Source organism: Neovison vison, chromosome 3, assembly GCF_020171115.1.
Source record: "Neovison vison isolate M4711 chromosome 3, ASM_NN_V1, whole genome shotgun sequence".
NCBI lineage: Eukaryota > Metazoa > Chordata > Mammalia > Carnivora > Mustelidae > Neogale > Neogale vison.
Window position 1 is genome coordinate 9,946,488 of NC_058093.1, and position 25,159 is coordinate 9,971,646.

Below are 25,159 nucleotides of genomic sequence, written 5' to 3' on the forward strand. Positions count from 1 at the left end.
AAAAACAACAGGCTCAGATTATCCTAAGGAGTATTTCCACCTTTCTGTTTTAACTCACTAAGGTATTTGGTATCAGGGAAAATCTGCATAGTAAGAACAAAGGCTAATGTTTCAAATGTCAATATTTTAATATTAGTCTACTTTAATGTTTTAGAGAAAAGATCATCTCCTAATGATATAATAGTTATGTATTAAGACTTCTATGTTGTAATACAAATGTACTATAAACAAAAGTAGATAATTTTCCACACAGGGAAACTTGGTATATTAAAGCATTTCCCCAGGGTTATATAGTTTTAGAAAACTATAGACGTGATTTTAGAGTTTCTGTCCCTGAATGGGGTAGCATTTCCTGTTGAGGGCCTTCAAATCACCTAAAAAAGTTACTGAGTATAAAATACATAGGACAGGGTGCCTGGTTGTCTCAGTGGTTTAAGCCTCTGCCTTCGGCTCAGGTCATGATCTCAGGGTTCTGGGATTGAGCCCCACATGGGGCTCTCTGCTCAGCAGGGAGCCTGCTCCCCACCACCTCCACCCCGCACCTCTCCCCCAGCCTGCCTCTCTGCTTACTTATGATCTCTGTCAAATAAATAAATAAAATCTTAAAAAAAATGTACCAGGTGGTGGGTATTACAGAGGGCACGGATTTGCAATGGAGCACTGGGTGTGGTGCAAAAATAATGAATACTGTTATGCTGAAAATAAATAAAAAATAAATAAAAAATAAAAAATTACATAGGACATTGATCTTAAAACAAAAACAAAAATAAAAAAAAAAACAGGGAATATAAAACTCTATACAATAGCCCTGTGTTCCAGTTTTGACTCTGAAAGTTTATTAAAATTTTTTTCTCATTTCTAACAAAAGAGGACTTGTTTTTTCCCCCACCCTCTCAACATTACATCTCTAAATTAAAAATAAAAATGTTAAATTTCACTCATGTTGAGACATACATTTTTTCATATTTCAAAACCACTAAATAGGGATACATTTACAATTGATGGCAATATTTTTTTCTTTTATAGTGATAAATAATCGTGTGTCTTATAATCCATGATTTTGCAGATTCTATGAAATCTCATATTATGATTGTGAGAGACATGATGGGCTTCAGAGTAAGCTAGTTAAGTAAAGTTCATAGCTCTTCAACTCTTCCCTATTTCTTATATCTTAACTTGGGTAGGACTAAAATATTCCCTAGGATATATCCCATGTGATAACCAGAATTATTATAATGCTTAACGAGACAGATTAAATTCCAAATTGAAACAAGTCAGTAGTTTTGTTCCCTTTTGGTCTGTGCATGGTAGAGTAAAGATCTGTATCAGGACAGGAGGGGTGAAGTCCCTTTTAGCGGCCTTTCTCTAGACATCTAGAGGTAGTTTATTGGTTCCAGTTGTAAGCTTTTATGTACAAAGATATCTATTTATGCCTCTGTTATAATTTATAGTCAACATATGTTTACTTTCTATATGAAATTTCTATATATAATTTCTATATATAATTTCTCAGTATAATTTCTGTCATTTGCTACTCATAGATTTAAGAAAATATAGAAAAGTGTTTACTTTTAAACTAGAGGAATTAAACTTTAAATTAAGAATGTGTAGCATTAACGTTATTTGAAAATTTCTCCTATCCAATTACCACTCAGTACCATTCCATCCTCTATTGTATTTATTCAAGCAGTACAACTTCAATCATTTGTGTTTATATATATGATCTATATAATCAGCAACTGGAAAAACTAGTACTTATTTAATGTGGCAAAACTCTTTCAACTATCTTTAGAGAAGTATATTTGGAGAAAATGTTAACATCAGAGGAAGTCCATTTTAGAAGATTTTGATACTATAATAGTTCTCTATAGATAAAGTTTAGGAACACTCGAGGCTGTGACACTAGGTCAAATTATAGTTTTATTTCATTACTGGTAGTAATAGCAGTGAAGGAATGCAGTGAGTGGTAACGGGATGAAGGGATATTGGGGGGTGCTCCTTAAAGTAGACTGTCTTGGTACTGAGTTCCAACACACAAATATATATGCTTGTGAAATAGTTAATTTCTATCATTTTATTGTAGAGTATGCCTACTTTCTTTACCAAAGTACACTGTAAACAAGATTCATATTACCATCACAATAGTTAATCAATCTGTGGTTCTTACAGATATAGTCCGTTTCCTCCAAGTAATGATGAAGAGTTTCACTAAGAAACTAGGTCATAAGGGAGTAAGCAGAATTCCCTGCTACACAGCCAAGAGTTGAAATATATTGAATATATACATGGATCTAACTGGATTCCCACTCTTTGGCCTGCATCTGATTTAGGATGCATAAGCACAATTCCCAAACTGAAAGAGTAGATCGTCAACTCGATTTCATCTTCCCATAAATACTATATGCCATTAACAAAACCAAAATCTGAGTATATGAACTATCGAGGCAAATTCAATGAGATAAAACGTTGATTAGACAGTACCAGGGACTGGTAGGGAGAAAAGAATGCTAAGTTATTGCTTGATGGGTACAGATTTTCTTTTTGTGCTAATGCATAAGTGTGGAAACAGTGGTAATGGTTGCACAGCACATGGATGTAATTAATACCACTTAGGTAAACACTTAAAAATGGCAAATTATAAGTTATATATATTTTATTACAGTAAATAAAACATTTTGACCATGTGTGATTTGTAACTTATGCAAAACTAACTGTAAAAATTATAGTTAATTTAGAATTGTATGCTCTCCACATGAAAGAGTTCACTAATTCTGTTCTTCTGATTACAAATGTGATATAAATATCCAAAATTATTTCTTTTCAGAAAATAAATTTGAAAAGCCTGAAATAGGACTGAAAAAATAATAAAAAAAAACAGAACAAACTTCTTACTTTAATTGGTTCAGGCTGCATCACAGGTGCAGGCATAGCAATGGCACTTGGAGCATAAACCTGGTGATATGTTGCTTGAACACCATGATCAGAATAAGGCTGTTACAAAAAAAAAAGAAAAAACATGTGTTACCTTTTATTTATTAATTCAAAGTTTTTATTCATTGTTGCAATGTACTAGGCATTTTGCTACACAATGGAGGAACACAAATGAAAAACACATTCTATCTTTAATTAATTTATAGATTGACCAGGGAGAGTTGAATAGTCAAAATTACTCTAAGTCCAATGATATACATATATAGAAGAAAAGAAAAGAACTACTTGATTTAGCTTAAGAAAATTGGGGAGGCAGTCAAAAAAAGCTTTCTTGTGGAATTGATGCTTGGATTTGAAAAATTAAGGGAAAGAAGGTGGGAATAGTATATGCAAAGAAAACTAAGAACACACCTCATGAGATGCCTGGGAGGCTCAGTGGGTTAAGTGCCCAACTCCTGGTTTCAGCTCAGGTCATGGTCTCAAGATTGTAAGACTGAGCCCCATGTCAGGCTCTGAGCTCAGCACAGAATTTGCTGGTCTTTCTCCTTCTGCTCTTTCCCCTGTGCTCCCTCTCTCAAATAAGTAAGTAAAATCTTAGCAACAACAACAACAACAACAACAACAACAACAATGCACCTCCCATCAAAAGGCATGCAGGAAGAAAAAGCAAATTATGTTCAGGGGGAAAATAAGGCTGGCTTCAAACTCCTTTCTGGCTACACTCAACACCAGAAAAGAGTAGACTAGATGTTCTATAAAAAATAGTACTGTTAAGAGTTGAATTTGGTTCCCTCAAAACATATGTTGAAGTTCTAACCTTGAGTATATCAGAATGTGACCTGATTTGTAGACAGGGAATTTGCAAAGTTGATCAAGTTAAATATGGTCACTAGGATAGAAGCTAATCTAGTATGATAACTACTATCCTTATGAAATTGAGAAATTTGGACACAGAGATAGAAAAATAAAGTGAAGACACATGGAGAAGATGGCCATCTATAAGCTAAGAAGAGAGGCCCGAAACAAATGCTTCCTTCACGGCCCTCAGATGGAATCAAACCTGCCAATACCTTGATCTTCAACTTCTGGTCTCTAGAACTGTGAGACAATAAATGTCTGTTGTTTAAGCCACCTAGTTTGTGGCACTTTGTTTTGGCAGTATGATGTAGCTATTTTATAGCTAGTGTAACTGTCTTTCAGATTTATAGACAGCAATGTTGCACAAAGAGGCATGAAAGAACTCAGAGAATATAGCACCCACAAGTTTTCTTTAACAAAGAGTACTTTGCAGATTCAGTCAAGCACATGATGAGTGGAGGGTGAGATGAAAACAGAAATCCTGGTAGAAGTAGTGATAGTAACATTAAGATCCAACTGTGGAAATTATTATTCCAGAACTTCATGTTATAAACTGTAGATAATATAATACATTCTAATTGGGAGGTGGGTGCTAATTTTCTAATTTTTTACAACACTGACTTAAAACATACCTTTACAGTTCTTGGCCCATAGATGGTAAGGTAAGTAATGGTTTGGGAACATAAAAACACTGAAAATAACATTTATAATTTTTAGTTATTAAGTATTTTTAAAAAAGATTTATTTATTTATTTGGGGGGGAAGGGCAGAGGGAGAGAAATTCCAGCAGACTTCTGACTGTGCGCAGAACCCGACAATGAGGGGTCTGATCCCATGACCCTGAGATCATGACCTAGCTGAAATCAAAAGTTGTATGCTTATGTTGTTCTCTGGTGCACTCTGGAAAACAGCATGGAGGTTCCTCAAAAATTTGAAAATAGAGTTACCTTATGATCCAGCAATTGCACTACCGGGTATTTACCTTAAAGATACAAACGTAGTGATCCAAAGGGGCACGTGCACCCAAATGTTTATAGCAGCAATGTCCACAATAGCCAAACTATGGAAAGAACCTAGATGTCCATCAACAGATGAATGGGTAAGGAAGATGTGGTATGTATATACAGTGGAATACTATGCAGCCATCAAAAGAAATGAAATCTTGCCATTTGCGATGACGTGGATGGAACTAGAGGGTATTATGCTTAGCAAAATAAGTCAATCAGAGAAAGAAAACTATCATGTGATCTCCCTGATACAAGGAAGAGGAGATGCAATATGGAGGGTTTGGGGGGTAGGAAAAGAATAAATGAAACAAGATGGGATTGGGAGGGAGACAAACCAAAATAGACTCTTAAGGTCACAAAACAAACTGAGGGTGGCCGGGGGGAGGGGTATAGGGAGAGGGTGGTGGGGGTTATAGACATTGGGGAGGGTATGTGCTATGGTGAGTGCTGTGAAGTGTATAAACCTGGCGATTCACAGACCTGTACCCCTGGGGCTAATAATACATTATATGTTTATTAAAAAATAAAAAAAAATTAAAAAAAAAGTTGTATGCTTAACTGACAGAGCCACCCAGGTAGCCCACGAAATACTTTTGATTTACATATTTGAAGGAAGTTGTTAAGATTTTTTGAATTTTTATATGCTTTTAATTGACAGACTATTATTAGTAATAATACAGATTGACAGGCAAGCCAGAAGAAAGAAAAACATTTGGTGTCTTACTCTTTTAAGGAGATCAAGTCAGAGATTAGCCGAGTACAGTGAACAGTGGTTTTAGAAATTGTTTAGAACTAGTTAGTAAGGGGCGCCTGGGTGGCTCAGTGGGTTAAAGTCTCTGCCTTCAGCTCAGGTCATGATCTCAGGGTCCTGGGATCGAGTCCCACATCGGGCTCTCTGCTCAGCAGGGAGCCTGCTTCCTCCTCTCTCTCTCTGTCTACTTGAGATCTCTGCCTATCAAGTAAATAAATAAAATCTTAAAAAAAAGAACTAGTTAGTAAAAAAGTCAAAGATGAAGCATTCTTAGATACCTATAAAAGGGGAAATGCGTGAATAAGTCAAAGAAAAAATGTGCAGCTTCCATGAGGGTCTTAAATATTATTTTTATTTTTATTTAATTTTATTTATTTATTTGACAGAAAGAAAGAGAGAGACAGGAGAGAGGGAACACAAGCAGGGGGAGTGGGAGAGGAAGAAGCAGGCTTCCCACTGAGCAGGCATCTCAATGTGGGGCTCAATCCCAGGACCCTGGGATCATGACCTGAGCGGAAGGCAGATACTTATTGACTGAACCACCCAGGCACCACTTAAACAAATATTTTTAGAAAAGAAAAAGAAATAAATGTTAAGATGAGACAGTTATAGATAAATTACCTTGAGAGTAATACCTACCTCTGGAACTTCCATCAGAGACAGAGGAGGAGGAACACATCCACCATCTTGTGCAATTTCCACTGGTTGATAAATAACCTCAGAAGGCTGCAGGTATAAGAATGGAGCAGACGAGGCAGGAGACTAAAACAAAACCAGATTTCTAATTCAAATATGATTATTTATTTCAATGAAAACAAATGACTTACCCAACAGATGAAATATTTATTTCATATTTTCCTGAAGTTCTTTACCAGATAGCATAGATGTATCTTGTTACAAATTTCAATTGTGTAGATGTGATTAAAGAACTTTATCACTGGTAAGTATTGAAAGTTCTTAGTGCTTCAGAACTTCTTTTATAAATTCAGAAAATTGTTATATTAAGATCACTATCAAAGATTGTAATATAACGTACAGTATTTGAGTTGGCATAAACATCTATTCTCAACTTTGTGACTTCACATGGAAGTGGGAAATGTCATTAAATAGTCTTTTTGGTGGTATACTATTTGTATCAAAAGTTGAGAGATGATTTATTTACTTAGGAGCAGAAAACTGAAGAAAAAAAATGAACTGAAGCAAAATCTGAAGTACAACCAGAAGAATGATACATTTTCCCATAACGGTAAAAAGTTATTTTTCATGTTTATAAAAGTACTCACTTTTTAAAAGAATGACTTCACTTACATGATCTCATGTGATCTTCACCAAGATCAGGTAAAGAAATTTACAAATGTATGGTATCATTACTTCCATTTTACAAGTGAGGAAGCTAAGAAATAGAGTGATTAAATGAACTGCCAAAGGTATCACAGGTATTAAACAGAAGAGGAGTATCTCAAATCTAGTTCTCCTGACTTTAATATTCATTCAGTTTTCATAAAAACACTATGAAAAAAGTTAATATTTACCTGAGGAACACCCCACTGCCATTGTCCTGGTAGACACTGTGCAGGGGCCTAAAATGAAAACAAAAACCAAAAAAACCACCCAGATTATAAACAAAGATCAAAACTGGATATCTATGTGCAAAAGAGTGAAGCTGGATCCCTAAACCTCAAACTACATACAAAAATTAATTCAAATTGGGTCAAAGACCTAAATGTAAGAGCAGGAACTATAAAATTCTTAGAAGAAAATATGTGTAAATCTTTGTGGGTTTGAATTAGGCAATTAAAAAAATTATGACATGAAAAACACAAGCTTTGTAAAGCAACAAAAGAAAAAAGATAAATTGGACTTCATCAAAATTGAAAAACTTTTGTGCCACAAAATAGCACTTGAATACCATCAAGTAAAAATAAACTCAAAAGATGGGAGAAAAGATTTACAAATTACATATCTGATAAAGAATGTGCATCTAGAATATATAAAGAAATGTTATAACTCAATAATAAAAAGACAAGTAACCCAAATTTAAAAAGAGTAAAAGATATGAATAGATATTTCTCCAAAGAGGAGTGATTACTAATGTGTAAGGTTTTTTGGGGTGAAGGTTGATTAAAATGTTCTAAAACTGACTGTGGTATGGTTACACAACTCTGAATTTAGTAAAAAACACTATTGCACATTTTAAAAAGCTGAACTGAATGCTATGTGAATTATATATTAAAAAGCTGTTAAATAAAAGATGGTCAAATTTTTTAAACTTACTGTAAGATGACGCTATGTCAGACTTTTATTAAACTAGCTGTATTATTTCTTAGTAACGTTTTATTCTTTAGTTATTTTAGTTAATTTTTTTTTAAAGATTTTATTTATTTGACAGAGAGAGAGATCACAAGTAGGCAGAGAGTCAGGCAGAGAGAGAGGGGAAAGCATGGTCTCTGCTCAGCAGGGATGCTGAGGCAGACGCGGGGCTCGATCAGGACCCCGAGATCATGACCTGAGCCGAAGGCAGAAGCCCAATCCACTGAGCCACCCAGGCACCCCATTTTTAGTTAATTTTTAATTAAGTCTTTTTAATTATAAAGTAAAAAAACAAACAGAAAAAAGAGTAAGATGATACCTGGATCACTTAAACTGAATCACTGTGAATTTAGTGCTATTTAAGTTGCTAACGGATGACATCACTGTATTATAATAACCAAGATAATGTGGAGTCTATGTTCTGTATTCTACATGCAGAAAGGCAGGATGGGGCACCTGCCTGGCTCAGTGGGTTAAACCTCTGCCTTCAGCTTAGGTCATGATCCCAGTGTCCTGGGAAAGAGCCCCATTTTGGGCTCTCTGCTCAGCGGGGAGCCTGCTTACCCCCAACCCTGCCTGCCTGTCTGCCTACTTGTGATTTTTCTCTCTGTCAAATAAATAAATAAAATCTTAAAAAATAGAAAGGCAGAATAATAACCTCTTAAGAAAATATTTTAATAAAAAATTGGAAATAAAATGACTTACATAGTTTTTAGATAAATGAAATAACTATCTACTTATGAAGTGAGAAATACGAGATAAGTACTAATTGAACCATGTATTACCTGATTTGACTAACAACTGATAAAGCTACCAATCTTAGAATTTATGAAAAGAACAAAGGAAGATTTTCATCAAAGAGGCAGAATGATGAATATATATCTGAAGATAAATATGGGAGGTGAAATGATTTTTTGTATTATAAAATAGTTATAAATTGGTACAAAAAAAGATTTTGGTAATATTCCTGAGTAATACTGAGGTAACATACTTCCAATTTTATCATTTGTGTCAAGGAGACCACCAGAGTCAAAGTATAAAATTAAACTGTATTACAAACTTTTAAGAATGTATTTGGTATGTCAAATGAGCTATAGTTGTATGTAATTAGTTAAAAAAGGAGGAGCTGGACTCAATGCGGAGCAAGCAGAAAGCAGTTCTATTCTTTCTCATCCCCTGACACTTTAAAAGCACTGTGTTGACCTGTTTTTCCTTGCCCTAGGATTAAAATTAGGACAAATCATTTTTTTTGGGGTGTGGCAGATTCCAAATGCTGACTATCTAGATAGGTAGTTTACTGGATTCTTTGGTGATCTCTCTGCTGAGAACTCTTTTTTTTTTTAAGACTTTTATTTATTGAGAGAGAGAGAGGCAGAACAAGTGAGAGCATGAGAGGGGGAGCAGCAGCAGGAGAGGGAGAAGCAGACTTCCTGCTGAGCAGGGAGTCCGACACAAGGTTAGATCCCAGCACCTGACCTGAGTGGAAGGCAGACACTTAACTGACTGAGTCACCCAGGTGCCCCACCCTGCTGAGAACTTCTAATTGCAATTCTAGCCCTTGATTCTAGAAGTCTACTTCACACAGATTCTTTCTTTATTGGGATCTCCTTAAAGTTTTTTTGAAAAGGGTTTCTTCTGTGAGGTTCACATCTTGCTCTTGGGACACATAAACCTTTGCTTGTTGTGAGTAGAAGTTCAGCACATTCTCACTGTAGTCTTTTCTCCAGGCTCTGCCTCCGGAGACTAGCCCAGCTTCCTCTTTGGACTTTCTAATTAATTAATTTATTCCTCTTGCCGCCAGCTACCACAAAAACCCAGAGTCTTTCTTTTTGGACTTTTTTTTTTTTTTAGGAGAGGTCAGATCTAAGTACCATCTCACAAATTTCAGGGGATAAAAATTAAGTTTTCTCAGTCATTCTCTGATGTCTTCTTTACTTGGTTGGGAAGAAGGGGACATGCCACAGCATTCTAGCAACTTCTTGCAATCTCATCCTCCCCTCATGTGTACTCAAGGTGGGCAATTAGCTAAGGATCCCCCAACTAATTTCACAATATTTGGCTTGTTATATTGAAAGATCTGGTACCTAATGTTCTGTTTTTGGGGCCTCTGCTGAAATATGGAGGTAACTTAGGGAAAGTCATGTATTTTAAATATATGTCATTAAGTTACTTTAATATACATATTTTAAATATATATATTTTAAATACATGTCATTAAGTTATTTTCATCGTAAGTGAAACACTTTAGTTTTATATTTAGCATAGTAATAGAATTTACAAATTTATTACAAATAAATAATATAATAATATGATATACATTAATATATAATAGTAAGTTTAAATCTTAAATTCTATTTAAAATTTAAACACCACTGTCCTCCCAAAACCCAGTCTAATATTAAAAAGAATTCCAGTAAACTTAACATTTAATCTGGGTCTATTTTAAAAGTTCAAAAGAAAAAAAAAAGAGAAAGCAATTCTCTTCCACAATTCCAGAGGTAGGAAAGAATGTGATTTTATTTTTGAGTGTAATAGATGAGAGGTTGGCAAACTTTTTCTTTAAAGGGCCAGAGGGTAAATATTTTAAGCTTTGCAGACCATAATATCTCTGTTGCAACTACTGAACCCTGCCATTATAGTACAAAAGCAGTCATAGACAGTATGTCAACAGGTATTCTTTATTTACAAAACACCAAAATGGTCTGGCATTATGGCTCCTTTATCCCCAGTGTCCCACAAGAATTAATGAATAGTGTGGTTAACTAAAAGAGGCTGCCATAATGCGAATCACAATATATTACTTATTTTAATACTGATTATGTTAAATACAACAGCAAGAAAGTGACATAATGTTAACAATAACATTAAAAGATCAGCCTGTGATTTGGTATGTGTTATCTATATGTTGCTTTGGGAATTGTTTTTAAAAACTTTTTAGATTAAATGTTAGCCAAGGGAGCAAAACCGGCCTCATTACATTTAGTTAAATGAAGAAAACCAGCCATCTTCTTGTATAATATTGTTTAGTTCCCCATAAGAGAAGAAAAAAACCAAACCCAGCATTGTTATCAAGGTTTAACTATCTTTTTTTTTTTTTAACTATGAGAATATCTACATGAGAAAGAATACAATGAAATTTACTGAAAAAGGACTGAGTATTAAAGAGAATTTTCTTTGTAATTTCATGTTTACCTGGTAGTGATATGCAGGTTGCTGATAAACTGGCTGAGCTACCATCACAGGGGAACTAGATATAGAACGTGACTATAAGAGGAAAAAAAATGAGAAATTATTTTAGGTCTAGGCAAAATTCTTCAAAATAGTTTATTATAAAATTTATCCCGAATTGTTACCTAAACCCAATCAACTTATGATCTATAATTAGAAATGTCATTTTTCTTTCTTTTTTTTTTTTTAAAGATTTTATTCATTTATTTGACAGACAGAAATCACAAGTAGGCAGAGAGGCAGGCAGAGAGAGAGAGGAGGAAGCAGGCTCCCCGCTGAGCAGAGAGCCCGATGCGGGGCTTGATCCCAGAACCCTGGGATCATGACCTGAGCCGAAGGCAGAGGCTTTAACCCACTGAGCCACCCAGGCGCCCCAGAAATGTCATTTTTCTACCTCTTTTTGATATTATTATTACTAATTCAACTTAAGTGTATTAAAATCATCACAGTATTCCCACTTTTCTTTGGTTTCATTTTCATGGTAATGTTAAAAGACAACCACCAGATAAGTTGCTTTCAGTCCGAAGATTATGAAAATATAGTTCTAAGAGAATATTTAAAAGAAAATGGCAGCTGGACGTAAGGTGACAGTGCCTATTTCCATCAAGAGCCCAGGAGTAGATAATGCTTACACAACACAGAACTGAATGACTAATCATATTTGATTTTGCCACTGATTTTCCACTGCTTACAAATAATTAAATCCTGCTCCTTAGTTATATATTTAAGTCAAATACATTATTTATTAAAGCATTGATCAAATCCTATTTTATTAATTTGATATTTAAATGAATTGATCAATAAACTTCAAGTGATTTCTCTCTGAAGAAAATACACATAACACTTCATTATTCAAAGTACTAGAGTAAACACCAAAATAGAGTATTTAAAACCAGACCATTAATAAAGCAGGCAAACTGTATTATAAGATAGGTAAAGTTAGCTTTAATGATAGCAATTAAAATTCAATTTCTAACATAGGATCTAACTTTACAGTTTTATTTTAATGTTCACTCCTTCCCCTCCACAAAATGAAGAAAAATATCATAGTTTTGCACAATTTTCAGACTACAGTATGCTAATAAAATTATACCACAGATTAACATTAGAAAATAATGTAATTTATTATGATACTTATTTTCTATTAGTAGATTAAAGGACGAAAAATTCTCAGCAAATATAAGAAAAAATTATTAAAATTCAATATCTTTTCATGATAAATTCATGTTATAAATTTTCATTTTTAACAAACAGAATATGAAATAATTTCCTAGTTGATTTGGGGTAATAATTCTCAATCAGGTGTGACTTTGTCCCCCAAGGGAACATATGGCAATACTTTTGGTTTTTATAGGTGTGGGGAGACTAGGACACTGCTTAAACATCTTACCATGCACAGGATTAGCATTCAACGACACAGAATCATCTGGCCCAAAGTGTAATAGTGCTGAGGCTGAGAAACCTTGGTTTTGGCTAACATTATCTTCCAAAACCTACAGCATATACATAAATATATACTATATATATAAAACTTATATAAGTATATATAAAGCTTAATCATGAATTATTGAACTTGTTTCCTTTTTCAAGAACAAGGTCATGTTATCATATAAATACTATGGCAGAGAAAATGTTGGTACAATAACTTAATGGAGAAAAAAATGAGAAAAGAACAGAAAGAAACGTAAGTATACTGAATCATAACTGATTATCTCCATGGAAGTTGTGGAGGGTTTCTGATTAAATGTTAACATTTAAAAAAAGTATTATTGCAAACAGGTCACAACCTATTAGGAAGTATGATTTAAAAATATACCATCATAAAAGCAACAAAAACCACAGAGTACCTAAGAATAAATCCAACAAAAGATATACTAAACTGTTTTACAGAGAAAGAAAATTTTATTGACAGATGGAAATAAAAGATCTAAATAAATGTGGATGGTAAAATTCAGTATTATACCCAAATTAATCTACACATTCAATGCAATTCTAATAAAAATCCAACAAATGCTTTTCACAGAATTGAACAAGCCGGATTATAAAATTTATAAAAGTAAAGACTTAAAGATGGATGAGAGACTCCTGAAGAAAAAAATGACAGGACTGCCCTATCAGATTTTAGCACTCATTCTATAGCAATAGGAATTAACATGGAATTGGACAGGGCAAACACACCAGCAGAACAGAATAGAGAGCCCAGAGGAAAAACCCCCAAAATGTGGTATTTCATAGAGGATTCCTTTCAAAATAATGAAAGAGGATGGATTAGTAAACATGAACTCCAGATAAGATCTACATGTGAAAAACAGCAATACTAGAGTATTTTAAAAATAAAATCTAGAATACCTATATTGTAATAAGGAAGTATTTTTTTTAATTTAAATTTTTTATTCTTTTCTTGGAAGTGTTATGTTTTAAAAATAAGATACCAAAAGATGAAACTACTTCCATAAAGGAAAACATTAATACATATGTTAACATTAAAACAAAGAATTAGTGTATAACCAAAAAACCCTGTAGAGTTAATGGACAAACCACACACCAGAAGAACTCACAAAATTCATATAATGAACTCAAGAAAAAGACAACCGCAATAGAAAAGATAAAGGATAAAGGATATGAAGAGGCACCTCACAGAAGAAAAGTGGAATGCCAGTAAATACCCGAATTATGTTCAATGGCTAGGAAGATAAAAAAACAAAATACTATTTCATAATAATACTGGAAGAAATTGAAAATTAAAGGATTGGCAGGTTATGGAGAAATTGTAGCTCTCATAAACTGTTAGCTAAAGTATAAACTGGTATACTTTGGAAAGTCATTTGGCAACATTAAGTCAAAGATGTGCATATTCTATAATGTGAAATTTTACTTCTCTGCATATATTTCAGCTTAGACCAAAGGAGGAGAATACAAAATTTTTCCAGTGGTAAATGGGCATGAATAGGTTTCAGAGTATTAATTTTTAGATCCTAAATTTCATAAGTACTCCCTCCTGATTTGATGTGTCTGTGACTGTGTCTCTGTACCATGTGTCTGTTTTCTTTTCATAACGCCCTTTCACAATCACCATTCTCCTTCATGAGGAAAGGCACACTTCTCACTCATTCTGGATCTATTATAATGTTTTGTTTGGGAATATAAATACCAAAAGGGCATCAAACAAATAGATAATTCAAGTAGGCAATGCCCTTGAGAAGTGAGAGAAGCAAAGCAAAAAGAGATTTTATAAGAAATATTAGAGGGGAGATGGTCCTTTATTTCATCCAGAGAACAAAATAAATTATATGATGGTTGTAAGAATACATATTAACTCATTTATTTGAACTTAAAAAGAATTGAAAGTTAGAATTTTCTGATAGAAATGAAGTTTTATTCCTGTGTCCGAGAGAATAGCAATGAAGTTCTCCAAATATTCCATTGTAACTCCTTCCAATATTTAACAATGCAGTCTTTGGAGATTTTTCTTCATGAAAACCTTAAATACCTAATGTTCTAAGGTAAACCTAGAGAAGTAATATTTTAAGTCATATTTCTCCGTTCTCTCTTGTAGCTTTGTGATTGCATCCAGGATAGTGGTATATAAGATAATGTAATCTACTTCCAGATCTGTCCTTCAAAACATCTAATGGATCTCGAGGATCCTCAAGGCATTCCATTGCTGTGGTGAGATCACATGGTCCAAAGGCTGTAGCTGTAGGATGTAAGACCCAGCTACATGGACTTTACATGAGCCAAAAATAAATTTTTATTACAGTAAAAAAAAAAATGAAGTTTTATTTGACTGACTAGTTTTGTTAACAGAGTTCTAGATGTTTTCCATCTTTTTTTTTAAGATAAAACTGACATATACCCTTATATTAGTTTTATGTATATAGCATACATAATATGTTGTATTCCTAAATTATTTAAAATTATGATAAATTTCAGATATTAACTTAAAAATAAGTATTCATAATTTTTCAGAAAATTTTTAGAGGATATACAAGCAAAAAGCCTTGAAGACTACTTTCCTAGACAAATTCTTACATAGTACATACAAAATCTGAATGTTCACTGTGATCTTGATTACAGAAAAAACTTAAAACATCCATCAATAGGGGAATATACACTTATAATATGGAATATTATAAAATATTAAAATAAGTGAATTAGATATACTAGTAACAACACTGTTTAACCTCAAAAACATAATGTTGAATAGAAAAACTGGTTATTTACATAGTGTTAAGAAAATCACCCAAAGCAATACTACCTATTGTTTAAGGATACCTACATTTGTAGTAAAAACACAAAATGATAGGAAAGATATTATGGTTATATATTCCAAATATGTCTGAGGAGAAAAGGAGGATAATAAAATGGGGGCAAGGAGACTATACCTGAATTTCTCATACTTCATTTCTCCTTATTAAAAGAACTTACATAAATATGTCAAAATATTAACATTTATTAAATTTAAGTGGTAGCTACATGGCTGTTAATTATTATTAATACTTGTCTATGGTTGAAATATTTCAGAAATAAATGTTTTAAAAAATTGATAGAATAGATGGAAACCCTTTTAAGATGAAAATTACTTACAGGCCAAGGTGGTGGGACAGAAGCTACCTCTGGAGTATGAAAATAAGCAACACCATTATGATATGTGTAAGGATATCCAGTTGAAGTCGTTAGATACATTGTTCCAGCTGCTGGCATTATACTGGAACCTAAAGTAAAGATTAAATAATAATAATTAAAATGTTCAGTTTAAATTTTAAAAAGGTAATTTCTGATCACTTGATACAATTACAGTAAAAATTGAATGTTGCAAATTAAAAAAATTCCAAATGTTGAAGTATTTTTGAAGTATATATTTTCAAACTCACTATCTTAGAACTTTTATTAGCTTAAAGTGAGGAAAAAAATAAATTCAATAAAGAATACTAAAAGCTAGGGGCACCTGGGTGACTCAGTGGGTTAAGCCGCTGCCTTCGGCTCAGGTCATGATCTCAGGGTCCTGGGATCGAGTCCCACATCAGGCTCTCTGCTCTGCAGGGAGCCTGCTTCCTCCTCTCCCTCTCTCTGCCTGCCTATCTGCCTGCTTGTGATCTCTGTCTGTCAAATAAATAAATAAAATCTTTAAAAAAAAAAAAGAATACTAAAAACTCATCAATTTAGATTTGAATAACAATGTGATCAAACACAAGGCTTAAAAATTTAAATTATTATCAGCAAGGTCATAAGACCTAAGACCTTAGGACCTTAAGACCTAAGACCTTAGACTTAAGACCTAAGACCTTAGTTAAGACCTTTATTTGTAAAAGGCCAAAGAGGATGAAGGCAGTGAAGTTGGAAAAGATTCCATACTCTCCTGAAGATATTTTGGTTCCATCATACAAATTCTTTGGTTCTATTATCACAAGCATTTATTGAGGCCATGACTCTTACTCTCCAGCCTCCCTTTGCTACAACTGCTGCTTATTGCAAACATGACCACAAATCTTCATGTGTAGTTCTGGGTCCCCATCTCTTTTATCAGATCAAGTTATATATAAACCCTCCCTCCCCCAAAATAAAAGAAATATTTTTTTGTCAAGAGAACACTTGAAAAATTTATATAAGCCAAGTCAGATTAAGTACTTAAGTACTTAAGCCAAGTCAATTACGTACTTGACCAGCAAATTTATGTAAATTAGTGGACCGGGCAATCCTCCTTCCATTACACCAGTAATTCTCAAATTTTAACGTACATTAGAATCACCTAGATAACTTATTAGGATACAAATCCCAGGGCCACATTAGCAGAGATTTAGATTCAATAAGTCTGGGATAGGGCTTGAGGATCTGCATTTTGAGAGATTCCAACTGAACTGTTACTGGCTGCAAACCACACCGTGAGGAGTACTGGCCTACCACTTTAAACAACACTACCGCTTCTGAGCTTTTATATTTTCACTATATTTTATCTGTATTGTTACTACTTATTTTAGTGATTCTTAATCTCATCCTTTTGAGAATCTGATGAAAATCATGCATCTTTTTCTCAGGGATATACACATTAAAAATTTTTTTGCACAAATTCAGGAGGTTCATGGATTTCCCTTCAAGATACTCAAGGAACCACAGGTTTATCTGTTACATAAATAAATAAAATTTGAGACAGTACTATTACAAGGCATTGAACTTGGCTGGTGATACAGCCAAAAAGAAAAAAAAAAAAAACTGGACCTGTCATATGAAAGTTACCTTCTGGTGAGAAAATAGTTATTAGCTTATTACACAATTAATTAATTAAATAAAATTTTGATAAATACATTCAGAGGTAGTATAGGGTATTACACGTGGTAGTATGAACGTTCTAATTATATTTAATTTGTAAAGAAATGATGTTTGGGCTGAGCTTTAAAGAATGATTACGATGCACCGAGGAGGCTGAGTTGGGTAAGTGTCTGACTGTTGATCTCAGCTCAGGTCTTGATCCTGGCATCGTAAGTTCAACCCTACATTGGGCTCCACACCTAATCTTAAAAAAAAAAAAAAATGGGATGGGAATGGGATGGCAAAGAGTGTTCTAGGCAAAGAAAATAATGTATATCAGGAGTATGGTATGTTCTGGAACTGTAAGAAAGCTAGATGGCTAATGTATAGGAAAAAAAGGAAAGAAGAGCTCAAAATAAGCTAAGAATAATATGAAATATACACTTCTGAAAGATCACTCTGGCTGCCTTGTATATGATGGGTCAGAAGGTACAAAAAGTGGATTCAGAAAGACCTGTTAGAAGGCTCTTCCAGTAATCAAGGCAAGTGAGGTGGGTAGCTAGGACTAGAATATTGATAATAGAGATCAAACAAGCTATAGATTTGAAAAAAAAATTGAGATAAATATCCCCCATATTTTATAAGTCTACTTTTATACTTAAAATTTATTTGCAGAAAAGTATAAAGAGCTTTGGAGTCAACTTGTCCTGGATTTGAAGGCTAATGCAACTATTTGGTTAAGTTATTAACCCTATACTTCTCAAATTTACTATTTGAAAGCATTCAGCATGGTGATTTATGTTTTTTTTCCCTTAAAGCAATTTACAGGTCATAATATGAACATTACTACTTATACCTACTGCTGGTAATATAGAACTATTACTACATGTTACAGCTTAACTCTTGCAACTAATAAGAAGTATTAACCTATTTAGGGCATTCTTCATTATTCTCTAAATTAACAAATAACTAAGTCAAAATTAAACTTGATAATTATTTTTTTAAAGATTTTATTTATTTGACAGACACAGAGGGAAAGAGAGAGAGAGCCAGCACAAGCAGGGGGAGTGGAAGAGGGAGAAGCAGGCTCCCTGCTGAGCAGGGATCCCCATGCAGGATTTGATCCCAGGACTCTGAGATCATAACCTGAGCCAAACGCAATCACTTGACCAACTGAGCCATCCAGGTACCCCATAACTGTTAATTTCTCAGTCAAAGTAGAACAGTACAAAGGAGCACAGCTATTAATTTGTTAACAGGTATACAATAACAACCTAATGTTTTAAACATCCCAACAGACAGTAGGGCACAGTTTAGGAAGAATAAGAAAATTCAGTTACTAATTTTAGGTATCTCCTTCCAGCTGAAGACTGCTATAGAGTTCAGTAAATCTTTGGGTAAAATCTAACTGTAAAGATGCCTAATATAATAGAGGAAGAGTGAGAAAACAAGAAGAGTAGAGTGGACAGCATTACAGAAATTTAAGGAAGGCACAACCTTGCCAATTCTTAAAGCTTTAGGAATTGTTCCTTCATAATTTTAACATATCTGGTTGGGCTACAGTACCTACCATTGCAACTAGAGTTTCTGATTATTGGTTCTATATTCTTACTTTCAGTATCTTCAATTTCTAATTTTATTTATTTATTTATTTGACAGAAAGAGACAGATCACAAGTAGGCAGAGGCAGGAGGAGAGAAGGGGGGAAGCAGGCTCCCTGCTGAGCAGAGAGCCTGCTGCAGGGCAAGATCCTAGGACCCTGAGATCATGACCTGAGCTGAAGGTGGAGGCTTAACCCACTGAGCCACCCAGGCACCCCTCTTCAATTTCCAATTTTAAATTACTTTTATAATTAGAAAAATTTCCAATTAATAATTAGAATAATTATTATTACCAAAATAATTCTAATTACCTTTGCAATTTTAAATTGTATTTTTATGTAGAAGCGTTTTCCTTTAAAGATGTAACTACATGCAATATATGTAAACACCATTATTTGTGTAAAATTCTCCCTGCCCCTCCAAAATCTAACATATATTAATTTTGGTAAGAAATATTCATGTGATCACCAACTTTGCTAAAATAACTTTATTAAATGAAAGAAACATGATATTTTAATTAAGTTCTTCAAAAAAATTAATATTTCAAAAAAGAACCCACGCAAAAACACTGAAAAATATATTAGTTCTCAATACATACGAGGGATTCCTACTTGTTGTTTTCTTATTGCTGGACCAATGTTCAGTTTCTTATCCTTATAATTAAGTTTTTCAGCCTAAAATAAGAAAAAATTATTTTATTATCTTAGTACTATAATTTTACAAAACCAATAATGAAAAATTAGTGAGAAACAATTTTTAAAATTCAGACTATAATATTTTTTGAAAGCAGCCAGAATACTGGAAAGGACAAAGTCTTTGGATATTTAAAGATCTGGGTTTGAATTTTGGTTCCAATGGTCTGACCCCAGTTCTTTAATTGGAATACAGTCAGTCCTTTATTCATAGATCCCATATTTGGGAATTCACCTATTCATTAAAGTTATTTGTAACCCCAAAAGCAAACTTGTGGCAATTTAAGCAGTTACTAGTGGACATGAGCAGTGAGGTGAAAATTTTGAATTGCCTGACATACACAGTCCCAGGCTGAGGTCAAATAAGGCAACACTCTGTCTTCTTGTCTCAGCTCTTAAAAAAGAGTCGTTTCATGTTGTTTAGTGCCAATTTTTTTTGTATTTTTGTATTTTATGTTGGTGATTTTGCTATCTTTTTTTTTTTTTTTTTTTTTTTAAATTCTGCTATTTAAAATGGCCCTTAAGTGTAGTGTTAAAGTGCTGGCTAAGTTCCTAAGCACAAGAAGACTATCATTTGCCTTGTTGAGAAAATGTTTTAGATGGGCTTAATTCAGACACGAGTTACAGTGCTGTTGGCCAGGAGTTCAATGTTAGTGAATCAACAATATATATTTAACATGATGTCTTTAAACAGAAACACACACAAAACAAAGTTATGTATTGACTGGTTGGTTGGTTGGTTAATGTAAACAGAAACTAGTGGGAACTTTGTATTTCTTCTAGGAGGAACAGTCAGTATTTGCTAACTGAATGTTCATGGTGACTTTATAAAAACATAACTATTAAAAATAACGAGGATCAGCTGCATGTGATTTAATAATGTACAATTCAAACTATTTTTAGGGGAAATAATCTCAGATAATTTCACTCTAGGTATCCATGTTTGTTGTGTTGTTAGTAATTCAAAGTTCTATTAACACTTCAGAAAACATATATTCCCAAGTTCTTAGTAAGCAAATAAAGTAAAAAATTATATTATAACGTTGCAAACATACTCATGCTACTCATGCAATGATTTGGAATGTTTTTATGTAGATAAAATTTCTGTTTAATCTTTAAAAAAAAAAGATTAATTTTTAAGTAATCTCTACACCCAATGTGGCGCTCAAACCTACAACCCCAAGATTAACAGCTGCACACTCTACCAACTGAGTCAGTCAGGAGCCTCTGTTTAATCTTTTTTTATTCAATTTTTTTGGAGACCAGTGTCAATCTTGAGATGCAAATAAGTTAAAAATATTTTTCTATCAATTAATCATTGTATTGGAAAGCTAATAATAAAAAAGTATCCGGAAGGATTAGTTTCAAAGAAGTTCCAAAAAACAAAGTTAAATACATCAAAAAAATCTCACCTCTTGTAAAATTTTTTGTGCATCTTCTTGTGTCTCAAAAGTGACGAAACCATACCTAAATAAATATATTAATTATTTTCTTAGAACATTATATTAGAGTTATATTAAAATTAAATTTCTTTTTAAGAATGGGCCACTGTAGGAATGAGCGGTTTTCTATGGTGCACCACCATGCAAAATTTAAGAGAATCCTTCAGAGCATAACACTGTCACCTCTTCCTAGAGTCAGGGCACTAAGAGGAAAAAAAAAACCAAACAAACCCAGGATCTTAAAACAGTTTCAGATCTGAGCTGTATACAAAGCAGGAAAGCATGAAGGATTCATGTTCTAGCTTACAAATTAGGATATAATAAATTTTAGTACAGAGCAATAATCCCTTTTAAAATAGTAGAAGTTTAGCTTAAATAGGAATCAGAGTAGGAAAAAAAACTTCAAAAAAATAAAAATTTCAACACATAAAATTTTTTATATGTGAAAATGAGTATATAGATACATTATTTATTATTAGCACATATAAACTGATAATGCAATTATTAGTGTTTTTCAAATATTAATCAATTAAAAATGTGTACATACTAGATTTTATATCTGCTTTTTATATATAATTGTTACCTTCAGAGTACAATTCGTATAATGTTCAAGATACAAATACATTATGTATGCAACATCCAAAAAGCCAAAGAAGACAAAAAGATATGAAAGAAATAAAAGGTATATCCCCCCCAGCATAATTTCAATTTGGATAACTTAAGGAAACTAGAGTAGTGTTAAATATTTTGACTACTATTTTGATTCATAATTACTCTGTTGTATAAAAAGTTTATTTTTTTTAACAAAGGAATTTCTTTTTCTATGTGCCCAAACATTAAACAAGGGCTAATAGTTTTATGCTAATTTTTTGGTAGAACACATACACCACCCAGTGGAAAAGGCATAAAATACAGTTTACATCTCTATGTGTTTTTCAATGGTTAAAAAAAGGATATTACCAAAATATTGAGAATTCTATTAGCCATATACAAAGAGGTACAATCTCACTTCATCCTAATACTGTTTGTCAGTCTGAGGAAGCATCTCAATTGCTTAAAAATAACCTCTCTGCAGAATCCCATCTCTTCCAAAGTGCTTATCTGACATACTTGAATGAGGTTTTCCACTAGTATAATTTTCTTTCCACCTCACTGGTCCTTTCTCTTCTGTCTATTCATGTATGTCCTGCCACTTCTTCAAGAAAACACAGTCCTTCACTGATCGCCACTGTCTTACCCATTTTCTTTAACTTTGTTGTCAAACTTCTTGAGTACACTATGTAAACTATCTCTTTCTTCTCTGAAATTTGGCTTTTGCTTATACCAAGCCACTGAAACTGCTCTAAGGTCATTAGTGATTTTTAGACAAATCCTACTGATTTCTTCCCAGTTTTCATTCTCTTTGATTTGGCAATTAAAAATCATTCTCATTAAAATTGTATTTCTCAGGTTAGTTCTCTAGGTATCTGAGGCAAAACCTACAGATATTCCTTTGTGTCAGCTTTTTTCAAATAAAGCTTTCTCTAGTCTAAAGCAAGCATACAATTCTAAAAGTATCTGATTTCTTTAGCTTCTGGTTCCTTAGCTGCTGTACATTACTCAAAATTAAATGCTTGCTACCTAACATTGAATGGCCCCTCAGCCCATGCAAGAATAACATCCCAACAAATTAAGGAATGTTACTATGCTACCCCTCCCTCCAAAATACACACACCCACCCCAAATGGAAGATTAAAGATAGGAAGAAAAGAAGAGGGTATGAAATTCTCTTTTTAAAAAATGGAATCAAAGTAAGTGAGTATATAAAACCTAGTAATCCAATAAAAACACAATTGTTAATTCTATGTACTTTCTATAGTGATACTAACCCTTTGGACACTCCAGCTCTGTCATTTACAATCTTCACTTCTTTTACAGACCCATACTGGGAAAAAAATTTTCTTAAATCATTTTCATTTGTCTAATGGCATAAAGGAAACACACAAAAAATTTTTTAATTGCTAAAAAATGAAACAAGTCTTATGCTTGCTTTGGAGACAGAAAAGATTATAAGCAAATAGTAATATGAATATAGGAATGTCTCTTAGCATTAAAACAGTACACAAACCACTAAGTTATTAGAATCAATGTAAATACATTGCTTTATGCAGTAATCATGTTGTTAAACTATTCAATCAATAAAAAATTTTTAAGCTGAATTACTTTATAACTACAAAGAAAGTACACTAATATTTAGATAAATTCTTTTTAGTCAGTTTAAAAAATAATTTAAATTAGGCATGCTGTAACCTATAGCAATGGCATAGTACTATTCGTTCTTTTGGCCCAGAAAGGCTCATGATTATGGCAGTGGAACAAGGATTTTGGTATGTACCAGTCCCTCTATTTTAATCAGCTGTCTCCATAAAGAATGAGGTCTGAGGAAAGGAGTATTTCCAAAAATACTTGAACTCAGTTTGTGATACCAGTGAAGTGACTACAAGATTTTAAAGTTTAGATAATTTATCTGTACTCAATATACATTTTGACTAAATAATGACATTATGATTCAAAATAAAATAAAATCTGAGCCATTCAAAATAAAAATCTGAGTCATTATTAGACTATAGTTATAGACAAGATAGTTACAAAGATGGTTGTAATTGAAATAGTCTCTTAATAGACTCGTATCACCTTTACCTAGGGTAGTCACACTAAATTCACTGTAGTTTCATTTTCTGGCTCAGGTGTAAGTATGCCATGGGGAACTTTAAATATCTCTAGAAAAAAATTTTCTTTAGATATACAGAAAAAGACATGCCCAATAGAAGGGCTATGCCACTTGAGTTCCTCTGCTACCTCACTACTTACATCCATTAGCAGCTTAGCTGATATCCTAAAGTTGCTAAACTGGATGATAACAAATACTGAGTTAATCTAAGAACAATAAATATATCTTATTTCAATAAACTGAAAATGGAATCAATGCCAGAATAAGAATTTTTATTAGAGATTTGAATGCACATTAATTCAAACTATTCTCTGATAGAAGAAACACAAGTTCAATTTTGCGACTCTACTTCTTAGTTGAAAAATAAGGAGACAGAAAGTTAAGATGATTAAGTATGAAGAAAGATGGGCTATAAGCTTCTAAAAAGAATTATTTTAAAAAGTTTGACACAGCTTCCTACTACAGTAAACTATTTCCTTGTTGGCAATTGTCTGGTTTTGGAAAAGGGATAAGTACCAGGGAGGGAACCCTAGCAATTATCTGTAAATTATAACTGCACTGTAACAATGGCCTTCAAAGTTCATAATGTAGTTGACAGAATTCAGTAACCTAGAATAATCTAGTCATACAAATGCTTCCATTTATTGAGGATTTATTTTAAAAATATACTGTTTGTAACATAAATTTTGAACATGAATAGTCAACTTGAGTATTTATGGTCAGCCATTACTATTTTCCACAGAAACAAAAAATCTTTTAAAAAATAAACGTTTCATTAGAAATAATTTTTCTTTATTTTTAGTGAACCAATCACATACTTGTTTAATAATCATTATTTTGACAAATACAGTAAGTGTAATATTTCTCTGGAGCAGAAAAAAAATAATTTCATCCAAATTGTAAAAGGTTGTTTACAGGGAAATAGTAATAAATTTCACACCCTAATGGCACAAGGATTTTTTTAAATTAGGAAAAACAACTATGCCTGTAATTTCTAGCATATAAAGTGGAAGCTTGGAAATGCTTCTACATATCCGCTTGGAAAGAAGGATATTCTACTTACAATAGCCATGCAGGCCTTTCCCATAGGTGTTTACTACTACTCCCAAATAGTGCTGCAAAACAACTAACAACAACAACAACAACAACAAACTAAGCCTCTCTGAAACAGTGAAATGGCTAATTACCTAATTAAAATATATTAATGCTAAGATGCTTTATTCTGACAAGGTCACAGGTCTCTTATTGGTGACCAAATTCTGAATTAGGTGGCAGAAAGCAATTTGTAAAAGCTGTAAGTTCAGGAGATTACTTAGCAGGAAATCGAGAATAAAATTGGGATAAAGAAACAGGATTTCATAGGACTAAATTTTGTGGTTTTTT

The 25,159-nt window shown here is 33.1% G+C and overlaps 1 protein-coding gene across 1 annotated transcript in view; it reads right to left on the reverse strand.

Annotated features, from left to right (window-relative positions):
• The window catches only part of BOLL (boule homolog, RNA binding protein), a 51,156-nt gene that overhangs the window by 21,625 nt on the left and 4,372 nt on the right, over positions 1 to 25,159 (reverse strand). Inside the window, 8 exon segments of the mRNA XM_044244343.1 lie at positions 2,893 to 2,991; positions 6,187 to 6,309; positions 7,080 to 7,127; positions 11,050 to 11,121; positions 15,673 to 15,800; positions 19,531 to 19,606; positions 21,037 to 21,091; positions 22,935 to 23,026. Of these exon segments, the coding sequence (XP_044100278.1) occupies positions 2,893 to 2,991; positions 6,187 to 6,309; positions 7,080 to 7,127; positions 11,050 to 11,121; positions 15,673 to 15,800; positions 19,531 to 19,606; positions 21,037 to 21,091; positions 22,935 to 23,026 (693 nt within the window).